At 41.9% G+C, this 24152-nt stretch overlaps 2 protein-coding genes across 6 annotated transcripts in view; one reads left to right on the plus strand and one right to left on the minus strand.

Moving 5' to 3' along the window:
* The window catches only part of LOC125972496 (spectrin beta chain, non-erythrocytic 4), a 33646-nt gene extending 13359 nt beyond the window's left edge, over positions 1–20287 (minus strand). For 2 of the 5 annotated variants that reach the window (XM_049726207.2, XM_049726206.2), the window contains exons 1-27: positions 20055–20287; positions 18046–18205; positions 17265–17416; positions 16824–16997; positions 15031–15122; positions 14767–14847; positions 14223–14338; positions 14042–14154; positions 13783–13970; positions 13333–13450; positions 13107–13265; positions 12092–12394; positions 11462–11612; positions 11249–11385; positions 11034–11183; positions 10561–10929; positions 10188–10402; positions 9866–10003; positions 9458–9698; positions 9175–9333; positions 8918–9048; positions 8625–8850; positions 8304–8506; positions 7226–7316; positions 4129–4275; positions 792–1055; positions 429–653 (exon numbers count right to left, since the gene is read on the minus strand). In XM_049726207.2, coding sequence (XP_049582164.1) covers positions 429–653; positions 792–1055; positions 4129–4275; positions 7226–7316; positions 8304–8506; positions 8625–8850; positions 8918–9048; positions 9175–9333; positions 9458–9698; positions 9866–10003; positions 10188–10402; positions 10561–10929; positions 11034–11183; positions 11249–11385; positions 11462–11612; positions 12092–12394; positions 13107–13265; positions 13333–13450; positions 13783–13970; positions 14042–14154; positions 14223–14338; positions 14767–14847; positions 15031–15122; positions 16824–16997; positions 17265–17416; positions 18046–18190 — 4488 coding nt within the window. In that variant the 5' untranslated portion in view covers positions 18191–18205; positions 20055–20287. Of the gene's footprint in view, positions 1–428; positions 654–791; positions 1056–4128; positions 4276–5163; positions 5494–5529; positions 6842–7225; positions 7317–8303; positions 8507–8624; positions 8851–8917; positions 9049–9174; positions 9334–9457; positions 9699–9865; positions 10004–10187; positions 10403–10560; positions 10930–11033; positions 11184–11248; positions 11386–11461; positions 11613–12091; positions 12395–13106; positions 13266–13332; positions 13451–13782; positions 13971–14041; positions 14155–14222; positions 14339–14766; positions 14848–15030; positions 15123–16823; positions 16998–17264; positions 17417–18045; positions 18206–20054 lie in introns of those variants that run through there. The other 3 variants (XM_049726210.2, XM_049726208.2, XM_049726209.1) reach the window with 3 other exon arrangements.
* Positions 20288–21276: 989 nt separating this feature from the next.
* On the plus strand, positions 21277–24077 carry blvrb (biliverdin reductase B). The gene is made up of 5 exons (XM_049726245.1): positions 21277–21493; positions 22260–22421; positions 23024–23113; positions 23198–23329; positions 23727–24077. Exons 1-5 carry the CDS (start codon positions 21409–21411, stop codon positions 23879–23881), a joined length of 624 nt encoding a protein of 207 aa, XP_049582202.1. The 5' UTR covers positions 21277–21408; the 3' UTR covers positions 23882–24077.
* Positions 24078–24152: the final 75 nt, after the last annotated feature.

The following is a 24152-nucleotide window of genomic DNA, read 5'->3' on the forward strand; positions in this document are numbered from 1 at the left end:
TCAGACATTGTTCACACGAGAACATGTATTAAGAGACAATGAAAGGCGAACTACATTGGTCCTGCCACTACACTTCATGTTGTTCACATCTCTTACATGTACTTGTCCAGGCTTTTTGTAGTACACTGTAGCTTACACTGAGAGCGTAACAATGCACGATAGCAGTGTGCTATAATATAAAAAAGCTTAAAAGAGTAAATCTGACGTGACACACAAAAGCCAGAAAAAGAACCACCAGTGAAGCATGGCAGCATTGTTCCCACATAAAAGCCTATAAAAGTTGCACACCATTGTGTTCTACAGAAATGCTTGAAAGATAAGTGCAGAGTGAAAGATGTCAACAATATGATGACAGAACAGTATTATAGATAGAATTATTATTACCCAACTGGCATTCTCAATTTTTTTTTATTGTTGCACGAACTTACCATCTCATCCTCCAGGTCTCGTGCCACCTGGTGCACCTCCTTGGAGGCCAAAAGGAGACGTCTGCGTTCCTTGAGGGGTTCGATAAGGCGCACCATGCGAGCCTCGACTGCTGCCTGCTGCTCAGCCACTGTCTCTTTGGCTCGCGTCTGTTGCGGCACGGCGGCTGCCTGAGCCTGCAGCTCACTAACCTCCTGGTACCACTCCTCCATCTGGCACTCCATGGTCTGAAGGCACAGACAGAGAAAACCATGAAGGCCCAGATAGGTCGTAGCTGAATGGGTTAATTGGGTAGCTTAGGTGGGTAGATACATGTGTCTCGTCTGGAAGGTGTCGGTGGGTTAAGTTTAAATTGCAGTCCCTACCTGCAGTTTCTTCAGCTGCCTGTTGACGGTGGCCAGGTCGTGGCCGCGGTCCACGTAGGCCAGCTGGCCCTCCATCTGCCCTAGTCTCTGGTCCAGGCTGCGGTAGCTTTGAGCTAGCAGGTTGGCCTTGTTGGCTTGGAAAAGCTGCTGGGCCTTGGCCTGTGTGGTATTCTCCAGGTCCAGCCAACACTCACGAATTTGCTCCAATTTCTGACGCACCAGCGGGCTCAGCTCAGGCTTCTCCTGGATCAAGTGCTGGCCCTCCTGCGATGTTACGTCATGTTATGTCAAGAACACTATGTACTTGTCATGTGGGTGTTTAAATGAAAACAAAGGCAGCACAGACATATGTCATCATGTGCATGAGTAGGTCTATCAGTGATGGGGGATTGCAGATGAAAAGGAGAGAGCATGGTAATTGTGGGGGAAGGGGAGTGCAGATGATGTACCATTAAATTACACACAGACCTCCCCCCCACACACACACACACACCTGCTCCCTCCCATCCCCCAGCCAAACGATTTTCACTTTTTGCCAACAGCAAAGGGGTGTCATACAATTTTTTTTTTTTTTTTCCTAGAAAAATCTTAATTTTTGGTTATATTTAAATTCCTTTAAAGTCCACTGACAACACAGTTGTCAGGTTTATTCCATGAAACAGAAGATGTTTAAAAACAGTAAAGCACAGAATTAAGCTGAATTTTTGTTTCACATAGTAGAAGGTGATTCCACTCCTCATGCTCACAAAATTGCAATTGTAAAATTGTTTACAGAAAAACACTACATGAGGAAATCTCCGGAGCACAGACGGAACACAGTGAACAAGGTCGCCTGACAGAAGCTAACACGTACAGATCTGCGCGTGTCATAGCGACAGACATCTGCTAGCCTCCAAATGTCACTCGCAGCTAGTGTGTCAATATTTACCCCCTGAGTGTGAGAAACATGACATCATTCATTCCACATACTGGCTCCCCATGTGGAAGCAACATTTGTGTTATAATAATGATGCTTTCAATGCAACAGCGCAGGAGAAGGCTTAATGGCCAGCAAATATGTGGAGCTATACAAGCTTCCTGTGCCTAGAGTGATTATGGGAAATATGAAGTAAGTGTGACCTCACTATCAAACAAAAGCAACAAAGTGAATATTCTGGTAAACGACAACACCTTTCCTGAATGAAGTTTGCTTCGTTTTTCTGAGATGTGGCAAATTGTGAACAAGCTGGATGCTCACGTTTCATAATCACCAATGCAATTAGAAAACGAATGTGACCCCATCAATACAGCAACCCAGCAATGTAATCCCAAAAACAGTCTGTCAAACTAGAATGTATTCAACATAACCAAGCTATTGTGTGCATCCTTACATTCAAATTGGACTCTCAGTGTCTCTCAGGCCCATCAAGGCATCACTTGTTAACCACGCATGTTCTGATTTCAAAGAGTCCTTGTCTGTGTCTTCATTGAGGACGAAAATAGTCATAATCTCTCAGGGGAGACGCAACGAGGACATCGAAAAACCGTAGGATCCGCAACGAGACGGCAGCCCTTTAATCAGGATGCTATTCTCCATTCTGATTGGAGAGCTCTTCATGGGCAGCAAGTATGGTTAACACTCAAGGGAATAACAGTATATTTCCCATTATTTTTCCATAAATGTACTTGTACTTTTAATGTTAAGTCATGGTTGGTATACAGGCCATTTTCTCTCATTGCCCTCCCAGCGGGGGAGTTTAGTTTCAGCCCTGCCCACTCACACACTGCAGAGGAAGCGTGATGCGGCGCACAAGTGAGCGCACGCGTGACCTCGTTTTGGTTTTCAGCAAACGCGCCTCGGCTGAGAAGTCCCCAGTTTGATATCCTCACAATTAGAATCGTTGAGCTAAAGAGTGGCTTGAGTGACACTCATGTGGTAACTCGTTTAGCACGAAACAAATGTCTGCTGCAATCCACCTAATGTAGCATTAGCATCGGTTTGCATGAAATAATCAAAATTTGTATCTCCTTCTATAATTTGGATTATTGGTGTATGCAGTATTATGCCAAATTAGCTCAGGCAATGCAAGCATAGAAGATGGCAACAAAGAAAGCAAAAGAAGAAAGACTGTTTGCAGTGTTACACTGAAAGTAGATGTGCATAATATGCTGCTAAGAATGAGGAAACTATGTTAGCATATTAATTTGGAATGAAATACACATTGGAACGCATCAACAAAGACAAGAAAGGACAAATATAGAAGGTGAAAGACTGTTTGGAGTGTTATGCTGAAGCAACCCATACGTTGCATGATGCGATGACCAAGAAAATAATGATAAAAAGCAAAAAATCATAAGTAAGGGAAGACCAACACCAGATTTGCGAGGATTCATTCAAACTACGGGCCTCCCGGGACGGACTACAACACGTTCGTTTCAAACGGATTGATACTCTTAAAAATACTTAATTTACAAGTAAAGCTAAGAATATTGCAGTGGTGTGTTTAAATGTACAGTGGTGTGTTTAAAATGTTATTCAATTTAATCAAGAATGGGATAACAACCATGTATGCTTGTAAATCTGACTTGTGAATCAGTGCCTTAACGTCATACAGTACGTTTGTAAATCTGACTCTGAGTCAGTGCCTCACCAACCCCAACCCTCACCGCACGTCACTGGTCTGGAATAATTTTCAACTAAAATGAGTGTGGAACAAAAGTACAAAAAATACTTTGGTAGATTTTAAACTCAAACAAAGAAACGGAAGCCAGTTTTCAGTAATATGCCCAAATAACCTTGATGATATGCTGCTTGCTGCAAGGAATAAAGAAACTCAGGGAAGAGTGTCGGGATTGATTTTGAACTTAAAAAAGTGTGAAGGGTATCAACGAGAAAGAAGAAAATGACCCTGACAGTGCATGACATGTTAATTGCAGCAAAGAATGAGGAAAGTCGAGATATATTGACGGTATTGATTTTGAAATAAAGTGTGAAAGGTATCAATGACAATGAAGAAAAAACCCTGACACTGCATGATAAGCTTGCTGCAAAGGAGGAACGGAAGGATTGATTGTAAGAATTGATTTTGAACTAACAGACAGTAAGCATGAAACACAACAAAGGTAACAATAAAGATAAATCACAACAAAATGGACCACCTTAAAACTAACAGCGCATGATATATATGTGACTTGCTGCAAGGAATGAGGAAAGTCAGGATAGACTTTGAACTAAAATACGTATGGAAGGCAATTACGATATAAAGAATAAAGAAGATGAATCGCAGTTTACGCAATATGTATCCTAGACGGTGCATGATATGCTGTTTGCCATGAATGAGGATATAAGTTGTCTCACCCTCTCGATCTTGTCCAGCCACTCTTTGTTCTGGGCCAGCTCCGCCATGAAAGCCTGGTGCTTGAGCCATTTCTTGTGAAGCTTCTGCGTGTCATCGCGGTTTCCATCTCTCGCCATCAACATCTTCTCGCTCACCCAATCGCCCAGCTGTGGAGAAAGATCAATCAATCAATCGATCAATCAATCGATCAATCAATCGATCGATCAATCAATCGATCAATCAATCAATCAATCAATCAATCAATCAATCAATCAATCAATCAATTGAATGATCAACCGACCAATCAACCAGTCAATCAAGATTTGTCATCATGAAGAAATGAGGGATGCCTCATATGATATTGCTTGAAAGCAACCAACTATTAAGTTAGTCTATACATGCTGTACAAATATTTACATATATACATATATATTAGAGCAGTCTGGCAATTACACTTTTAAAATAATTTATTGCTTTTTTTTTTTTTAATTGCGATTAATTGCATTTTTTTCTTCTAGTTCCTACAAAGCTTGTAACCGATATGTAAATTTTATTAAAATCTTGGAATGCATGTAAAATCATCAAATAGAAGAGTATTTAGATTCAAGATGTATTCTAATAGCTTCCTTTAATCCTTAAAAAAAAGTTTTAGTTAAAAAAATAATTGAACAAAATAATCATAACTAACTTAGATTTACAGGCATCTTTCTGATATTCCTCTACATATGTATCTGCATCTATAAAAGAATAATGTAAAAGACAAACTGTGATATAACAAAATCAATTCAACTGACTAAAGCATTTTTAGACTGCTCCTCCCTGACACGCACAAGTTTAGAAGACACACGCGCATGCACACGCACACAAACACACACAAGCACGCACGCACACACGCACACTCACACACAAAAACACATTCCATGTTGTCATAAGTCACTTTAAACACACAATAGCAAACACACACAGCAGAGCAGCACACTGGGACAAGGTCATACACACATGCTTATAAGTCGTCACTAAGTACACACGTCGAGCGAGCAGGAATCCCTACGTACACACGCGCGACACGCACACGACAGCATCGTGGTCTCCCGGCAACAACATCCTCAAATCCGCATGCAGCATCGCCTTCAACTCAAACTGGCTTTTACCGGCGACGCTCCTTAACGGGAACGGCCCAAGGAGGATGAAGAGATGGAGGAGGAAGAGGATGAGAAGGGGGCAGGGGTTCGTCGTCAGGGTCCGCATCCGAGCACGTGCGCAGGAGAAAGAGGGGGGAAACAACTCGCTCTCCTCCTCCTCCCCCTCCTTATTCCAAAACAATAAAATGGCAGACGGCCCGAGATGATGCGCTGGCACCTCCCACCTTCATTGAGGGAGGTGGGAAGCGAAGGGAGGAGGGGGAAGTGGGGAGGGCTTACCGGACACAGCTGATGATGGAGCGGGTGTGTATGTGTGTTTCCTTTGAAAAGGACACACACTTCTACACACCCCACCCCCACCTCTGCAGTTGGCCACCCGACTGCAGTCGCATCGCACGAGCAGGAATCATACAACGACTTGTCCTCAACCAGCCGACATGCTGAGCCTCAGTGCACAGGGGCGATGGCAGGGAGGCATTCTGGGTAATATTTTTAAGCGAGCAGTACGCATATATTGTGTTTTACAACCGTACAAAAGCATTTTCAACTATATATTGTGCCCACTTCACGTTGGTGATCTGTGATCGACCTGCTCAACTTTACATCATCTGCGAGTGGAGGTCTTACTGCGGTTTCTAAAAAAGCATACAGCTAAGCCTCGATTATATGCGCTTCAATACTACGCGACTTTCTGTTTAACGATTGTCATGGACCCCAAATTTTTCTGGCGTATTTTAAATGGACGCTATTGTAGAAATTGCAGTGCGAAAAGACACTTTTTCATTCCTCAATAACACGGCGGGCCACGACACATCAAAAACTACAGTTATGTCTTGTTAATTTGCAAATGCAAACACGTGCAATACGTATTTCCCAACAGCACTTTGTATTTTGCACGCTTCAATCTACTGCATGGACGCAAGCATGTCTATATCTGCTTCTGCAAGGGCTGTGTGCACTAAAAAGAGCCAGGAAGTAAGTCAGCTGTGTTCACTTCCACAACAGCGCAAACGCCCATTTCTTACTGCGCCCGTCTTTGAAAATACCAAAAGAGAGCTCACCCATGCGCACACTTAGGACTGCACTTTGCACTCAACTTGCTCTTGGCATGTAAAGCAGGACCCAAATGACTGTCAAAAATGCTTTTGAACACACCCATTGTGCCACTAATGACGAAAAAACAGTGCAGTGAATTAAAAAACATTTTCTCACACTGAATTTCTTGTATTTGAAGATCTTGTATTTTACATACATTCTACTACTATACCGTATAATTATAGAGCGTGAGGTCCATTCCTTTTCATGCAGTAAATTAGTGATGAGAAGCCACACTCATAAATAATTGAGCAGAGACAAAGTTGCACAAACTCAACCAGTTTTGAGGTCCAGAAAAGGAAGGTTTCCTAAATTCACAGACCAAAAGTGTATTCGAAATCCAAATGTGTATTTAATCTGCTGTAGATCAATTGATAAACCAAGCTATTCAAAAGACCACCAAAAAACAACAACAATAAAAAGTGACATTGCTCTCTTTCCTGACTGGTCATGGAAATGTAAAAAGGGAGCAAAATCTAGCTGAACGCCAGCAAATAGACAAGTATTCTTTCAAATCGGCACATTTTAATCCATTTTAATGGACACTGGAAATTGACTTTTTGTGAACAAAGGATTTTGTTTTGACTCTTCTGAGACTGTTGTGGTTCATGAGATTCCAACTGTTTTGGAGCAAAAGAGTTGGTATGAGCCAAACCCATTCAGTTTGTTTTGGAATTTTTGGATGTTTTACTGTTGTCTTTGTTGTGCTTTTTGGGGAAAATGGCGAATCGAATATGATATTTTGGTGATGACTGTAAAAATGATAGCATGACTTGGAGTAACAAATTTCGACACATTTACAATTTATACCATATGACCAAAACATAGTGTTTACAAAGCCACTGACAAAAGAAGGTCTTTACCATATTGCATAACATACCTCGTGACAGTCTTGGAGGAACCTCTGGAGAGCCCACTGGTCATTGAGTTTTTCCAACCACTGCTGGGCCTGCTCCCGGTTCTGGTTGCCCCTGAACCCAACATGCAAGAATGTCAGTTTGACACTGTTGCTCTAAACTTTACAGGACAGAAGTGTCCCTGTTACTTTACTATTACACAAATTGCTATTACACAAATTCCAGAAATACAGGAAGATCATCTTATGAAAGTTCTGTGCATGTTATTGACAATTTAACTAATAAAAATAATAACTGCAGCATAAATGGATGCATTAGAATTGTTAATTCACTGAAATGTAATAGTGAATAATCATGGTACATGCTTCTTTATATTGAGCGGATAGGCGCACAAACCTCTCCACCCGTCAACACTCTCAGCCCTGCCCCCCACCACACACACACACACACACACACACACACACACACACGCACACACACACACACACGCACACACACACACATTCAGACAAATTTCATGGGCAGGTGTCAGTTCCGGCTGCAAATGCTCGTTGTTGAATAGTGGCTGAATAACAAAGCAACAGCTGCACTCACATTTGTCTGTCTGAAACATTTACAGAAAATACACTATGTCGACACAAGTATTGGGTCAAACATTTTCAACTGTGTGAGTATTTGTATATGATTTGTATTGATAATAAAACATAGTTGATTCAAATTCTTTCATGTTATAACTCATTTAATTTTAATGAATTGTTTTAATCAAAATGCAAAAGGTTGAATCTATAATTGCCATATATTTTTATTTAAAAATATTTTTATTAAATATTATTATTTAATATTTATTTATAAATCAATTAAACATATTTTCCTTCAGTTGTTTTTTTTTTTTTTTAAAAAGAAATGGACTTAACAAAAGCCCAGAAAAAAAATATTCTCAGATATAAATATAAATAATATTATTAATAATAACCATTTATTGAAGAGTTTATCACACTATGACACTGATGCTACCCACCAGCCCGTCTATCGCATTTCCCATTATTGTTTAGCACTAAGCAAAAGGGCATAATAAATGAAGATCATTTTATGGTTGAGTACCTGTTGGCAAGGGTGTCTACACGTTCTCGTATGCGCTCCGAGTAGATGTTGTTCTGGCTGATGAGGCTCTCACCGGCCTCAATGACGGCCTTGATGCGGTGCAAGTTGAGCTCCATGGTGGTGGTGAAGTCCTTGTGCTTCTTCACCGCAGCCTCCACTGTCTCCACCGTGGTGGGAAGCTCCACGTGGGCTAATGCCGACTCCTATATCACATAGCAACAAATGACTTTGATTGAGGGCTTCTGTTGGACTAAAATATTTGATTTGGATATTATTTTTCTTCACATATCACTAATGGGTTAAAACCCTAACCTTCCTCACCTGGTTATTGATAAAGGACTCTGCCTGTTTGACATCACGCAGGAACAAGTGGAATATGTGTGCCTGCACCAAGACGTCCCGCCGGCTCTCCCACATCTCCAACAGCTTGTTCCAGCCCACGTCCAGCTTCTGCAGCCACTGCTGCAGTGCGGCCTGCGGAAGAGGCGCCTCCTCTGACTCCAGTAACTCGTTCATAGCCTGCAGACGCTCATAGTCCTCCTCGTACCTGCGGAGAATAACTGGTTAACTTTTTTTTATGATAAAGTGTGGTGTGAGTACACAAAGGTACACACCGTCCTATTTCTTCCTTGAGTGCAGCGTGTTTGTTGATGAGTTTCTCAGCTTCCTCCAAGTCATTGGGCAGCTGGTCCGAGGCAGCAGACGTCTGCGTTTGGACTAGCCAGGTCAGAAACAAGTCCAAGTCCTGGTGGGATGCAGCAACATGGCAATGAAAGTGTGACATGGACTATTTTTTGACTTTCTGGATTAAATAAACTGTTTAATGCTTTGAGTAATTAGCAGTTAACTGGTATGAGTGCCATCTGCTTACCTGGATGAAGCTCTGCAACCTGCCGGCCACCATAAGTGAGTCCTCGCAGCCCTGCAGAGTACATTTAAGCTCCTCCCACTCCACGCTGATACCGTCGAAGGGAAGCAGGACTTCCGTGGCCCGATCGGCATGGGCGGTGGCGAGGTGCTCTGCTTCCTCCTGCATCCGTAAAAATTAAACTAGGACTGACATTTCTGCCTTTGCTTCTCTATCATTATAGACAAAAAAGAAAAATTCAAGTGTTTTTGAAATGTAAAATCTTTACGTTCCCCGCCGTGCATACCTGTAGGTGCATCAGCTTGGGCTCCAGCACAGACAGGGCTCCCTCCATGGTGGAGAGACGACGCTGCAGAGACAGAACACCACCCAGATCGCTGCCGGCGTACTGGGTAGCGTCGATGGCCTTGCGCTTCTCCTGTATCTGAGACTTAATTTCGCTACACTCCAACAAGTAGTTCTGAAGACGCTGCATGCTGTCTAGCTGATTCTTCTTCTGCTCCACCAGAGCCACGATGCTGTTCCACCTGGCACGGGACCAATATGTAAACTAGATCAGATACATAGTGTGTGATCTACATTTCTCTCCTCAATTCCATTCTACTCAAGACCTTACTTGACCTTACTTCCTTCAAGGTCTTCCCCAGTTTCTGTGGTTCTAAGTTGGAACCTCAAGTGGCTTTTGTGTCAGTACCTGGAGTTTAGGTGGTCCTGACAGCCTCTGACTTCTGTGGAGGATGGATGTCCCCCATCCAGAAGCTGCTGGACTATCTGGTTGACATCCAATATCCTCCCCATTAGGCTGTTCATCTCCTGATCCAGGGACTCGAACCTGTGAAAAAAAAAACATGAAAGTTGAATGTAACGTTACCCTTTCTATGTAACGTTTGCTTGTTTTGCTATGCACTTTGTCATCTCTCTAAAAACATAGAAGATAACCTCATGTCATGACTAAGCACCTGAACATATACATGAAGATAAAGTGGAAACATGTTCCCTTTCCGGCAGTGTCCTACCTGTGTGTCACCACCTCCACGTCTTCGAGCTTCTCGGGAATCTCCATCTTGTTCAGCCATTGCTCCTTTTCATCTATCCACAGCTCACACGCATTGACTTCGCTGAACATACGATAGACGGCCAGGGCGTCGTGGAGCCACTGTTGGCGGAGGACGCCCACCTCCACCACCTCTGTGTACAATTGCTCCACCTCAACCATCCGAACCTGTACCTCCTGCACAAAATCACATGGAGAAGCCACCAAAACGGAGATCAGACAACATCAACCAGTTACTCACCAATTCTCCAATTTCCATGCATCTTTATTTATCACTATGGCTGATCAATTACAATATAAAAATAATCATAATTAATAATAATAATTGCACACACCTCTTGCTCTGTGTAACGCAGCGGCAACACTGTCAAGTGTTTGCGCAGCGCCACCACATGCAGCCGATGCTTGTTGATATCCTCGCTGACGCCACGGTGCTTCTTGAGTAGTGAGCATGTGGAGTATTCGTCATGGCCGAAGTCCTCGCTGGACACCAGGCGATAGGAGTCTTGTAGCCACGCCACCAGGTCGTCCATCTCGGTGGAGAACTGGAAAAAGTTGAGCGCTTCCTGTAGGTGGGCGAGGCGCTGCGCAGCTTGCTCCTCTAGCCGCGTCCACTCGTCAGTCACATCCAGGATGCGCTCTTGGATGCCCACTGTACCCAAGTTCTTCTCATTCAGGATCTGCTGACCGCCCTGGATAGTCGCCTGAAGACAATTTGAAAAGCTTTATCATTTTTCCATTTATGCTCGACAGAGGGGACACAAACACACATGGACGAAAGCATGCACACATACGCAAACAAACACACCTCCAGCAAGGCTCGATGGGCCATCAGTTCCCCAGCGAGGGTCTTATGTTTCTGGAGTAACTTGAGCACGCTGCTGAGGTCTTTGCCATAGCCCTGTGCACCCAGGATGGAGCTCTTTTCCCGGATCCAGGCCTCAGACTCCTCCAGTTCCTGTTTGGAGGACACATGTTAACATGTTTGCATTTTAGCATAGAATTTGAGCCTCAATCTTAGACCTGGAAAAAGGCCCAAAGCTGCCTGGACTCCTCCAGCTCAGAGCGCCGCTTGGCCGCCAACTCCTTTAGCTCTTCTAGGCAGGACAAAACGTGATTGACCCGGTTACGGATCACCTGGGGGTCGCATGGCTGATAACCTTGGAGATGAGAAATACAAAGTCGGTCATTTTCTGGTTGCTAGCCTCTATGTGGGTAAATTAGTGTTATGTGTACCCTCAATGGTGGTAAATTTGAGTGCAGCGACATTGAGCGTCTCCACCCTCTCAGCCTGCACCCCAATGTCGGCCTCTTGCAGGCTGTGCTTCTGCAGCAGGTCGTCCACCTCCAGAAGATGCTTTCCAAAGTCCTTAGACAGCAGTTGGGCCTACAAAGGAGATGGCAAGGAGGTTTGTAACAGTCGGTGGATAGATGGATGGATCTTGAAGGTACTTGACAATAGGTGGGCAAATTATGGCTCGTGAGCCACATACAGTATGTTTCTTTATTCTGGTCCATCGAGCATTTTACATTAGCAAGAGACCTTTTATGTAAGTTTGTTGCATAAGTTTAATCGTTGTCTTAAAATTATTTATTATTTTTTTATTTTTCAAATAAATATATGTCATTCATAAATTAATTGAAAACAATACATACCAATTTATAAAATAAAAAATTTGACATTTTTTAAATACATTTTATGAAATAATGGGTTGAATAAAATACTGTCAAAATAAAAAGAAAAATATTAACAACATGCACAAGCTTTTAAATTATTTTACATTGTGAATTAAATAAGAATTATTATTAGAAACGTTTTTACATACACGTTTAACAATTTGTAAATTGTTCTAATGTTTCAGCTACCTGTGTGTCCTCCATCCAGTCGATCATGTAGACCATATCCTGGAAGGTCTTCTGCAGGGCCAGGTTCTTCTCCAGCCGGGTTCGCCTGCCTGCAACCAGCTCCTTCAGAAGACTCCACTGTCCCAGGATGTTCTCCTTGCGGGCCAAGATGCGGCGGATGTCGTAGTAGCTCTCCACCTCCATCTCGGAGGCCAGCTCCACTACCACACTGATTCGCTCCTCGTATGAGGCAATATCTGCCTCGATGGCCTCGTGCTTCTTCATGGCTGCCTCAACCGCAGGAAGATCGTAGCCGAAGTTGTCCTAGTGGGGACAGAAAACATTCTGAAGATTTTTTTAGTGGACATGTTAAACTTCTACCACAATAGCCACCACCTTCAAGGATGTAGGCAAGCGCTCGAGTGTTTTAGATTATTAGAGTTGGAATGAGTTTTAACCTCAAAGATAACATCTCACACATTTAACATTTAGGGGTAAGCTTTCCAGTTGCCTCTTGTTTCCGTCGACGTTGTCAGGAAATGTCATTTAGTCTGTTTCGGACATCCACAAATCGTTACAGTTGATAAAAACATTTTTTAACTGAAAATTATGCCAGACTGAATCTGATTTCTACACCCACATTTAAATAAGGAAAGTACCACCCGCATCTATCTGGGTGTACAGAGAAGTATCCACTTTCTGATTTGGGATGTTTCGGCCTTCCACAAATCTACGGATCGTTAGATGGAAATGACTTTTTAACTGAAAGTCACACAGGGATTAATCTAACTTCTACTTTGACATTTTTATGAGTGAGCTTTCTTCTCTGACAAGGGAAAACGAAAACGAGCCAAGATTTTCAGCTGTTTCAGCCATTCACGGTTGATTACGGTTGGAAATAACTTTTTAATGGAAAGTCATACAGGGATGAATCTTCTTCTGACTTCCTGACGGGGTGAGCTTTAAGACACTACCAAGTCATTCATTCTATGACATCAAGAAGCCTCGGGTGCTTAGGTGTTATTCTTCACAGTACCTGTGACACAAGCCTCTGGTTCTCGTTGAGCCATGCTTGTCTCATGGTGGTTTTGTGGTCAAAGCGCTGAGCCAGCAGCTCTAGCTTCTCCTGGCGAATCAGCTCCTTGCGCAGAGCCACGCCCCTCTCATGCTCCGCCTTCTCCAGTCGCTCCCACGCCTGGAAAGACGCTACATGAGGCTAACAAGCAAATGAACTTCAAAAGACTAATATTTCGTAAGACCACCTTGTTGATGTCAGAGATGAGCTTTCCCTCGTGAGGCATGTAGGCTTTCTGGTTGTTGGCTCTTAGTTTGCTTTGGATGGTGAAGAGAAGGACTTCTAGGTTCCCTTTTTCTTGGAACCTGCGGTCAAGAAAAGTTATCTTGACGTGGGACAGCATTTTAGTTGCTTTGAAGGAGATTGTTGGACAATGGTAAGATTTGTTTACTCCTGCCTCAAAGTCAGACAGCCTTACAGATGTTGCGGCTAATGCCATTGGAGTGAGTCAAATAATTGCATGGTGAAATCTGACCAAAAAAGCTTCCTTGTCAATCAAATTTTGATTTGGGGTGTTTTTTCTGTTCACCGATTGTTATCGTAGGAAATACCTTTCACATGAAAATCAATGGATGAATGGGCTGTGCTTTGAATCTAATTTCTACACTTGCATTTTTTGGAGTGGCCTTCAACTCACTTGATGGGCTTCTCGACAGTGCAGTAGGTGGTGAAGGCCTGAAGTTGCTGTTGAACGCCAGTTAGTGAGTTGGCAAACTTCTGATTACCAATGACTGCGATGGTCTTCTCGATCCACTCTAGCAAATCCGACGCCAGCGCCTCATAACGTTCCACCAGCTTCTCGGACTCAATACAATTGTCCAGGACCTGAAGCACATGATGACTACTGGTTGGACCCAAACACGTTTGGAATAAGGTGGGGATGAACCGTCTGTTACCTTGCCGACTCTCTTGCCCTCCACTATGAGAGCTTTCATCTTGGAGAAGTAGTGGTAGTAAGAGACCACATAGGTGATGATGGACTTTTCGTCTGGATTCTCTGTGTTCACATCTGTGCATGAAGAAATCAAACCTTATTTTTAGAGCACTCATGAATAACAAGTGAGATCCAGTGCTCACCCTCAGGGTCCAGCAGTTTGGTGAGGCCCAGGTTCTGCTCGGCAACATTGAAGGCCTGCTGCAGGTTGTGAGTGGCGTTGGACCTGGTCAGCTTGTTAAACTCAATCAGATCTGGTCTGCAGAAGTAGGACACTTTTAGACACTCACTTTTAAATGACCATTTAACTTGCATGCCTATCTCTGCATCACACATTCCCACAATTTGAATTCCCTCAATTGAAGACTGGAGGGGTGGGGTATTTTAGGTCAAGTAAAAGAGGAGTTTAAAACACAAAAGGACCATTATGGCGAATGAATGAATAAGGATGCAGACTGGGTTGTACAAATATTGTAAATGGCCAATAACATACGTACGTAAACAAGGACACATACTATAACATTGCTGGATCTACTTGAGAAACATCTATACATTAATATACCATAAAATAACAAATAAACGTAATACATTTAATTTTCTTTTTTCCTAATTTATATGTGTTTCATTTAAGTTTATATATTTATTATTTTCTAACTATCTTTTATTATTGTGAAAAAACATGTCAACCTGTGTCTGTGTATGAGAGCGTTGAATGCCAGGCCATCCCTCCAGCAGCTGGTGAAGTTCTGAATATTCACCTCAGAGTACCTAAAAAGCAAAGTAAGTGAGTGAGTAAGTAAGTAAGTAAGTAAGTAAGTAAGTAAGTAAGTAAGTAAGTAAGTAAGTAAATAAATAGATTAAAAAAATAAATAAATAAATAAAAAAATAATAAAAATAAAATAAAATAAAATGCTCTAAGTACGTTAGCGTTAATGTGGACTTTCCCCTCACCCGGCAGTCTTCATCTGGCACCAGAGCAGGAGAGCATCTTTGGCTGAGCGCGTCTCTCGGTTGTCAGCTGTGGCGATCTTGATCACCTGGATCTGTGCAAACACACAACAATGATTCACAACACTCCCTACGACACAGGCGACGGACAACATTCAAAGACTCCTGGCAAGACCGCATAAAATAACAAAACAATTATAAATGATAGCTTGGTTTCAAAAAGACGACCATATTGTGTCTTATGGGTGGCTACTATGTACTCCAGACCCACAATTATTGGAATAAAAGTAAAGCTAAGTTTCCAAAATGTCCGCTTTTTAAACAATACATGTGTTATTTAATCATTCCTTGCTGCTTAACGGATTTTATTTTTCATTATTTCGCATTAGCTCAAGTAATAATGCTTCTGTGAAGAAGCACGTGGTTAATTATTCAAGGTTATGTTGAATGACCAAATAACAACCTCTTCTCTTCTACACAATACATTTGTTTGAATTGAAGGGCCACTAAACTCCTATGTGTGATCTTGACTTCAACACTTGATGAGATCGAAAGCGTACTTCTATTTACTGCACGCTTCTAAAAATACATTTTCTAGTTACTCTCTCCACCTCCTCCATCTCCTCTCCTTTTTCATCTTCCTCGTCTTCTTCAGTGTACTGTCAAAGCATTCTTCTTTAAGCACAAAGAGGAAAGGCAGAGACAAGAAGTGCGAGAAGGAATTGTTCCTTAGAAAGAAACTCTCAAATGTTGACGTTCTTTTACAAAAGAACTACATGTGTAAGGAAACGTGGTCAAGTATACATGTATGCACCTATTTATCTTTGTAAATCAATACTGCAATTTTGGACCTATGGCTCCTACAAATATATACATATTAGCATGTATCTTGATAATTAAAAGAATACTTAATAAAGTAAAGCAGTCCATGTGGCCTCTGCATCAAACTCCCATGAGAGCAGGGAATCCCCTGAGACCAAGGGAGGCCATGCGAGAGTCCAGATGATGCCATATAACTATTTTACTGTTATGTGCCACTGATGTATAATAAACACAGTAGCTTGTGACCACCCTGGACCATCCTGCATCACACATCTTCACTGTGATGCGTGTGTGTGTGTGTGTGTGTGTGTGTGTGTGTGTGTGTGTGTGTGTGTGTGTGTGTGTGTGTGTGTGTGTGTGTGTGTGTGTGAGTGGACTCTTTCTATTGTGTGGACTCTTTCTATTGTGTGAGGCCTTGAAAGACTCCCCCCCCCCCCAAGCTGTGGTTGACATTCAGAAAATACCAAGCAGCTGATTGGGTGACTACCAGGGCAGGTCATTATATTCATTTGAGCGGCTTTGGGGGCAGTTTTGAGGCCCTATATACAGTTCAGCCTGAGGACACCACATGGCGAGACACTATTATTACATTGGGGGTGCGGGGGTTGTCAATGTATGCATCTGTGCTTTTCTTGAGGGAGAGTAAAGCCTCCACACCACAGCAGTGGCGATAATGCATCAAAGCTTAACATAATTTTTTTTTTAAAACAAATAAAACCAATTTCTGTTTACTTAATTGCAGATTTGGCATTACTGGCATTAGGTCTGCTCATCCATTCAAAATATTTTTAGCGACTATGCCCAACAGACCTTATCAAGCTTTATAATATCACAAGATATTTCCGAGATTGCTAGATATTAGCGTACTATATGTTGGCATGTAAGCACATTAGCAAACTAGCTCTTTGCATGTTAGCCCATCAGCTCTTTGCTTGTTATCATTTTAGTCTTTAATATTAGTTTTTGCATGGTACCTGGAAGCGGAGGATGATGGTCCAGATGAGGCCCAGTGTGAGACGATGGTTCCCGTCCACAATATCATGTGAGCCCACATTCTCCAGGTGTACCCTCTGCTCCTTGAGGAACTGGAGTGCTTTGTCCACATTCTCCAGAGAATGGATGCGCATGCGACCTCGTGTCGGCCTCGGCTGGAGCGGTGAGAAAACATAAATATAACGTCAGCATTTGCTGCCTGTGCTGAGTGATAGCATGTCAGCGTTTTGTTAGCAACATGACAAGTGGCTGCCATCTTTGTGGAATTTTCAGATGCATGGAATGAGAGTACTTTAAATGCCTTTAAAAACCTCTATAAATGAAATATTCCACTGCCTACAATTCCTTTGTCAGAAATCATTTTCTATTTGAACTATTTAAGTGTTTTTAGGGCAAGTGACACGTTTGGCAACAACTCTCACCAGCAGCTCCCCGCTGAGGACCTCTAGCAGCCGTGTGAGCATGTAGCCATCGCGCAGGTCATTGTAGAGGTCTGAGATGCGGCAGGACACTCGGGCCAGATGGGAGTTAACCCATTTAGTAAAGGTCTTCTTCTGGACGGCGTCTCGTTCCTCTGAAAGGATTTAGAGAAAGAGTATTTGGACTTAGTGTAGGCAAGAGTATAATGTAACATAGGGCTGGGTGATTAATTGGTTTTAACAATTAATTTAAAGAAAATCTTTAAGTATTTATTAATAATTCCGATTCATATCTAGAACACGTGATTTAATTATTATTTTAAATATTTGTAACTGTGTTTCACTGTATGTTGTCCTTTTAAAATAATTTTACATATGTGGACTTTCAAAAATTATTTTTAGTGTTTTTTTCTGTATTAAATTTAATGGGTTTATTCTTTTTTCTTTTTGTCCTGAGCGATTTAGTTTGTGTTCCCTACTGGACTGATGTGCACTGCATCTACTCTCAACAACGTGATGAACAGAGAGGAGCCAGTTCATAAAACCAGTGACATTTTTCCAAAGAGAAAACATTTGTCGTCACATTATCTCTTACAAGAAATATCTTATAATATTTGTCTTAAAGTTCATTCAAGTTGATGTCAAGAGAAAAACACTTTCAAAACTGGTTTGGTATCACGGAAGATAAAGGAAAAAAAATGTATTTAGACGAATGTCACTGTCCTTTGCTTTTTGAACGTTTTTATTTATTTTATTTATATCTTCTAGGTCTAGTTCCGATTACCTGCCAGGGCTTTGATGCGGGAGCACTCAAACAACTTGGAGCTAGTGCACTCCGTTTCCCAAAATGCAGAGCTGACAGGCCGGTTGTTGTTGTTGAGCTGGCGCTGGGCGTCGGCGTTGTCCAGGTCTGAGGAGGCATTCGCCATGGCGCCCCCGACGCCCTACCATGCACACACACACACACACACACACCCACACACACACACACGAACGCACACAGTTTTCAATACACACAAGTGCATAAAATGTTCACAAGAAATGTTTTTTAGCATGTAATTAGAACAAAAACCTCCATCCAAGACAAACAGTAAAGATGAATAATAAAACTGAAATAAATCCATCAATAAAAGCAGGTACCTTCAAACAAAAATGGCTGCCGAAATTCTAATTCAAATGAATAACAGTATCAATAAAACTGAACTAAAGTAAATGACTAAGTTAATTAAAATAAAATAAAAAAAACACCCAAAAATAATAAAAGTAAATATTTGGGGAAATGTTCATCTTTAAGGACATGGTTAGGGGTGATATACGTAGTTAGAATTCAAGTCCTGCTTTGGACCGACGTCAAAATGGCAACTAGTTGTTGGAGAGATGCTAGCCTGGTATCTGGCTACATTCAAGCTGCCTGCGAGCCACATGCTGCTTCATCACATACAGACATGCTAAGAAAGAGCGAGACAGTTGCCAATATCAATCACTCACATAGTCCCTTGCAGGCATGTTCCTCCTTTTTGACCCAAGTCTTCATCAAAGCTGTCAACTTCTCATCAAGAATGTCAAAATGCAAAATCCATATGACGCATACACCTGACCAACAGCTGGCCTTGCGAACATGTGCAGAGGGCTGGACAAGTTCAACTGCAACATGTCCGTGATTACTTCTGGCTTGTTAATTTATGTTAAATTATAGTTCATAAAGATACTTACGCCTCAAGTGTGTTGGAAATAGATAAAAGGTACAAGCTATGATTCCCTGTTTGCTATGAAGGCACCTAGTGAAGCTAGCACAAGCTAATTATAGGAAGTTAGTCCTTCTTTGTAGTGTTAATTTGTGACTTTGAGGTTCTATGTTGACTCATAAATTACCTCATAATACCTGAGGTTGGTCCACGGGTCCCTCTATCTTATACATGCACATTTAATCAAAATGGCTCCTGCGTCTCGTGTATTTATCTGAGAAAGGAGGTAAATTAAAACAAAGATACGTTGTGCAACAACTAAATATGAGAAAGAGCGAACTTGTTGCTAGCCAGTCAACTAGCCACAATAACGCATGCAAATTGATTTAGTCTTTGATTAATCTGAGCTGACTTCTGGCGACAGAAGCGGGATACAAGCTGGTAATTGCAGAGCACACATATAGACAAACAAGCACTCGTGCGCATAATCACACATAATCACAGTTTGGAATCTTACAATAACTTAAATTGACTTTTTGGGCAAGAGATGTGGAAAACACCATGAAATGGTCACCAATCAAATGTGGGCCAACAATATAGACAACAACTGACATTCATGTTAATCAATTTACAATCTTTTTTGAAGCTATCATGAATGTTTGGGAACAAGGGAGGAAAGCCCCACTCAAGCAGGAGCAGGAGATGCAAACTCCACCAAATTCAAACCAGAGTCTCGGAGCTTTAACGCAGGCTTGCTTATTACCCCATCATGCTGCTCGTCATAAAAATGTCCAAAGTAGAAAGTAAGAAGTATCTGTGCAGCTAGTGTGTGTGCTGCTGATGCTGCATATATAAGGCCTGCTGCTCCATGGACAAGGATGCTCTCACTTTCACGCGCCCTCTGACGTGCACCGTCAACACTCGTCACGGGTGCGCCATCCATCACATGTGCACCGTGCACGGCCGGACTACTGCGGTGCGGTACTTCTGCAGCCTGACGCATGCCCGGATGCCGACTCTCCCACCCACCGGTCCAAGTGGAACCATATCCCCTCAGTCCCCCCCACCCCTCCATTCATTCTCCCTTTCTGGCGGTACCCCGTCTTACCTTCCGCGCGTGTGCCGAGGACGGACCTTTGTGTCTCCCGGCGATTGAGTGCACGTCGCTGGCTTGCTCTACACCGGCAAGTCAGTACGAGCAGAGCGGATGAGGCCCCCGATTAAGCGCAGGACCGGGAGGTGCTGGCCTGGCTGCGGTTGCCGAGGATGATGATGACATCCATAGGACGGACCCTCTCCACCCCACCACCACCGTTACCACCTGACAAAACCTCCTCCTCCTCCTCCTCCTCCTCCTCCTCCTCCTTGGCTTCGTCCTCTTCCTCGGCGTGGAGATGCGGGAAATAGAAGCAGCAGCGGGGACGGGAGGGGCCGAGAAAAAGCGAGAGATCACATAAACGTCACTAGAGGGCGCCCTCCAACAAACGCATGTCAAATCAATTAGCAGTAGAAAAGTAACTGCTCAACAAATTTAAACATACATTTTAAATCAGAGACACCAGGACGCTTGTTCCGAATATGAACTCGGTTTTATCCAGACCATCAAGTATCAATAATAATAACAATAATAACAATACTACTACTAATAATAAATTTCCTACAGTCATGAATTTAGTATCATTTTGGGTTGGTTCTAGCTGCAAGAGGATATTTTTCTGAAACGTGATAGTTATAGTAATATTCAACGCATGGTAAAATCTGTCATGCGCAAGATTTATAGGTCAAACTTAAAAACAAGCAAATAAAAAATTTGATCTAGATTATTAATATTGCCAGAGAATAGAATATAGAGCAAGAATGTAATCATAAATAATCATATATGCAAATGATATCATAATTGATATTATAAAATATAAAACAGAATAAGATTATCTTAAAAAATACACAAGGACATTGAAATAATTTTAAAACAATACAGAATTAGAATAGTTTTAAAACCCAATCTGGATCAGAAACACAGACACCCGCTTAAAATATAATATTAATAAATATTTTTATGGAGTCTTAAAATGTAATAAAGAACAATTGCCAATAATATTAAAATATGATTAAGAACAATAACAGCTATACACATTTGACTAATATTGCAAAACCCCTCATTTTAAAGATTTTTTTTTCTTCAGGATTCATACTTATGTACTTTCTGAATACGTCGAATTTTTTTCCGAGTATTTAAATTCAAAATGTGCACCCATATCGCATACAAATGACGAAGTAAAAGTGGGTTAAAAGGCGTGTGGGGCGTTTGGGATACTGTACCTTTAAATGAGCTTGAGGGGAGGAACCAAATGTTAGACGGAAGCTGCACAAGGCGGCTGAACAGTCTGAATGTCTAAGTCTCTGTGTGTTTAATGTGACAAGTTTTTTACTCTCTGGGTCTCAGCACGCTCTTAACGTTGACAATGTCGGACTCTGTTAAAAACGTGGTCATTTTTGGATCGACGGGAATGACCGGCCAGGCCGCCCTCCCTCTTGCAGCGGCTGCAGGTGAGAGAACGGATGACATCATGACGTCATGACGTAACTGTGTCTCGTTAAAAAAGAAAAAAAAACTGTAACTAAATAACTGTCTCGTTTAAAAAGATAGTCTTTCAATTAATATCGTGCCAATGTTTTTTTTTTTTTTGCATAATAATAATAATAATAAAGGTCATCATCATCATCCAAACTCGAAATTTGCATGTGAATACTGACGACTTGATGCGGTTGAATGAATTAGAAATGTAGATTTTGAATAGGAGAAAAACGAATAAACTTTCCCATTAATTTTTAATGGCAATGGTAAACCTGTTTAATGTTTAATTTAATGTGACTGTCCTGGTCCAGAAACTGCAAAGTCATATAGGGTTGGCATGGTGATGATAGATGCTTGTTATCTTGTTTGTACAGAAGGGGCGATGTCACTCTAACTGTTTAGTCCAGTTTGGGTGTGTATGCAAGCATGTGTACGAGCACGTGTGTGTAAGGGTGTGCGCTCTCGTGTGGATGATCAACAAGGACGAGTTGTCAGATACATCTGCTGGTCGTCAAATCATCAAGAGAAGGTTCTATTTCCAGAGACGGATTTGTTTTTTTCATGATTTCATTTAGTCGTTTTTATTGTGCTAACTGCTAAGTAACCAGCACAGGACTGGCTGTGTACCAGCGCTTTCTGTTCATTGAAGGAAAACAAACAAAAAGTTAAAGAAACAGCAAAAAACGTGATTTGTGAAATATTTCCCTACTTCACACTCACCTGCTCTCCATCCTACAGACTACAATGTGACTGTGCTGGTGCGAGATCCAGCCAGGCTGCCGGCGGACCACAAGGCCTCCAGGGTGGTGGTGGGCGATGTGCTCAACAAGGACGATGTGAAGAAAGCCATGGAGGGCCAGGATGCCGTCATCATCATCCTAGGAACCAGGAATGACCTCAGTGAGAACAAAACACAAATAACTAATATAGTGAATGCCCCCACTATTCACCAGAAACTCTCGCACACAAAAAAACTCTCCCACTCATAAAAACCTCCCCCATATAGTATACACATGGCAAAAAATCACACGCCCCAAAAAAAACTTCTCTCTTTACACCCAAAAAACTCTCATACACTCCAACAGCCTCTCACACACACCAACAAAACGCTCACACACAAAATCACATTCAAACTAATCACAAACCTCTCACACACACCAAAGACCTCACGCAGCACACCACAAAAACTCATGCACAGAAAAGCCACCCTCACAAAAAAAAAAACCTCTCACGCGCACCCAAAAATCCTCTGCCACTCAAAACCTTGTTTACTAATCAGATACCTTTCACACTAACTCAAAATATCAGTGAAAAACTAAAACTCCTATAAAGGTTTTTTGGTCACACCAAAAAAAACCCTCTAACATGCCCCCCAAAAAATCATCAAGTTGTCATTTGGCAAAAGTCCACTGTGTGCGCAAAATGTCATATTTGAGCTATACAACACCTTTTGAAAAAGTGTAGACTGACAACCAAACTTGTCTGTGGTGTGTTTCTATCAGACCCGACCACCGTCATGTCCGAAGGAACCAAAAATATTGTGGAGGCTATGAAGGCTCGTGGCATCCGCAAAGTAGTGGGCTGCATGTCAGGTACGACACGTTCCGTTTTCATCTTATTTGTATCTTTCTGAATATTTTCACCTGATCCGTGTTCTTCCTCCTCCTGCGGGTCAGCCTTCCTGCTGTGGGACCGCTCCAAAGTGCCGCCGCGTATGCTGGCCGTCACCGAAGACCACGACAGGATGTACGACATCCTAAAATCGTCCGGCCTGGACTACGTGGCCGTCATGCCGCCTCACATTGGCAGTGAGTGTGGACTGAACAAAAACAAACAATTATGACATGCTTGTTTATTTAGTAATTCCAAATTTTGATTAACACATCTTGGATTGACAGTATAATGTGAGTTAAAAACTCCTCTGAAAACAAGATAAAAATGGGGAGCAAACTCACAAAACATTTAATGACTATAAAACCAATTCAATATACAATATTGTTACAATGGGAATTTGTCGGACTCTAAGTCACTGTGGAGTAAAGGAGATATATACACATATATAAGCCACTCAGGAGTGTAAATCATCATATATATATATATATATATATATATATATATATATATACACACACACACACACACACACACACACATACATACCTCCGTATAACATATTTTATGCTTCATCTCTGATGTGACGCACAGACGATCTTCCTCTGACGGAGCGCTACTCAGCGACGGAGAACTCACTGAGGGGCCGAGCCATCTCCAAACACGACCTGGGACACTTCATGGTCAAGTGTCTGTCCACCAACGAGTGGGACGGCAAGGCAGTGGGCGTGTGGGGAGAATACAATTAAGTTCAAATCACACTGTTTTTCCAAATCTAAATAAACATTTGCTCATACTATCACCATGAACAAAAGCTATATTTTTAAATAATGACACCAGCCTCTCGTCCAAAGCCACCATGTTGTGAAATTAATATTTGAAGTGCCAAACTTTATCACAAATGTTCTGTTTTGTGCATTTCAAATAAATCGAATTTTAAAATTGTATGTGAGGTATGTTCATCTTTGTTGTTTAATTTCATACTTGACTATTTGAATACAAATACTGTATAAAAAGTTA

Source organism: Syngnathus scovelli, chromosome 7, assembly GCF_024217435.2.
Source record: "Syngnathus scovelli strain Florida chromosome 7, RoL_Ssco_1.2, whole genome shotgun sequence".
Taxonomy (NCBI): domain Eukaryota; kingdom Metazoa; phylum Chordata; class Actinopteri; order Syngnathiformes; family Syngnathidae; genus Syngnathus; species Syngnathus scovelli.

Bases quoted from the DNA above. Each gene is read 5' to 3' on its own strand.
- blvrb (XM_049726245.1), top strand. From the start codon at position 21,409: ATGTCGGACTCTGTTAAAAACGTGGTCATTTTTGGATCGACGGGAATG. The intron at 21,494-22,259 runs GTGAGAGAACGG...TCCATCCTACAG, and splicing joins CCCTCTTGCAGCGGCTGCAG to ACTACAATGTGACTGTGCTG. The intron at 23,114-23,197 runs GTACGACACGTT...CCTGCGGGTCAG, and splicing joins AGTAGTGGGCTGCATGTCAG to CCTTCCTGCTGTGGGACCGC.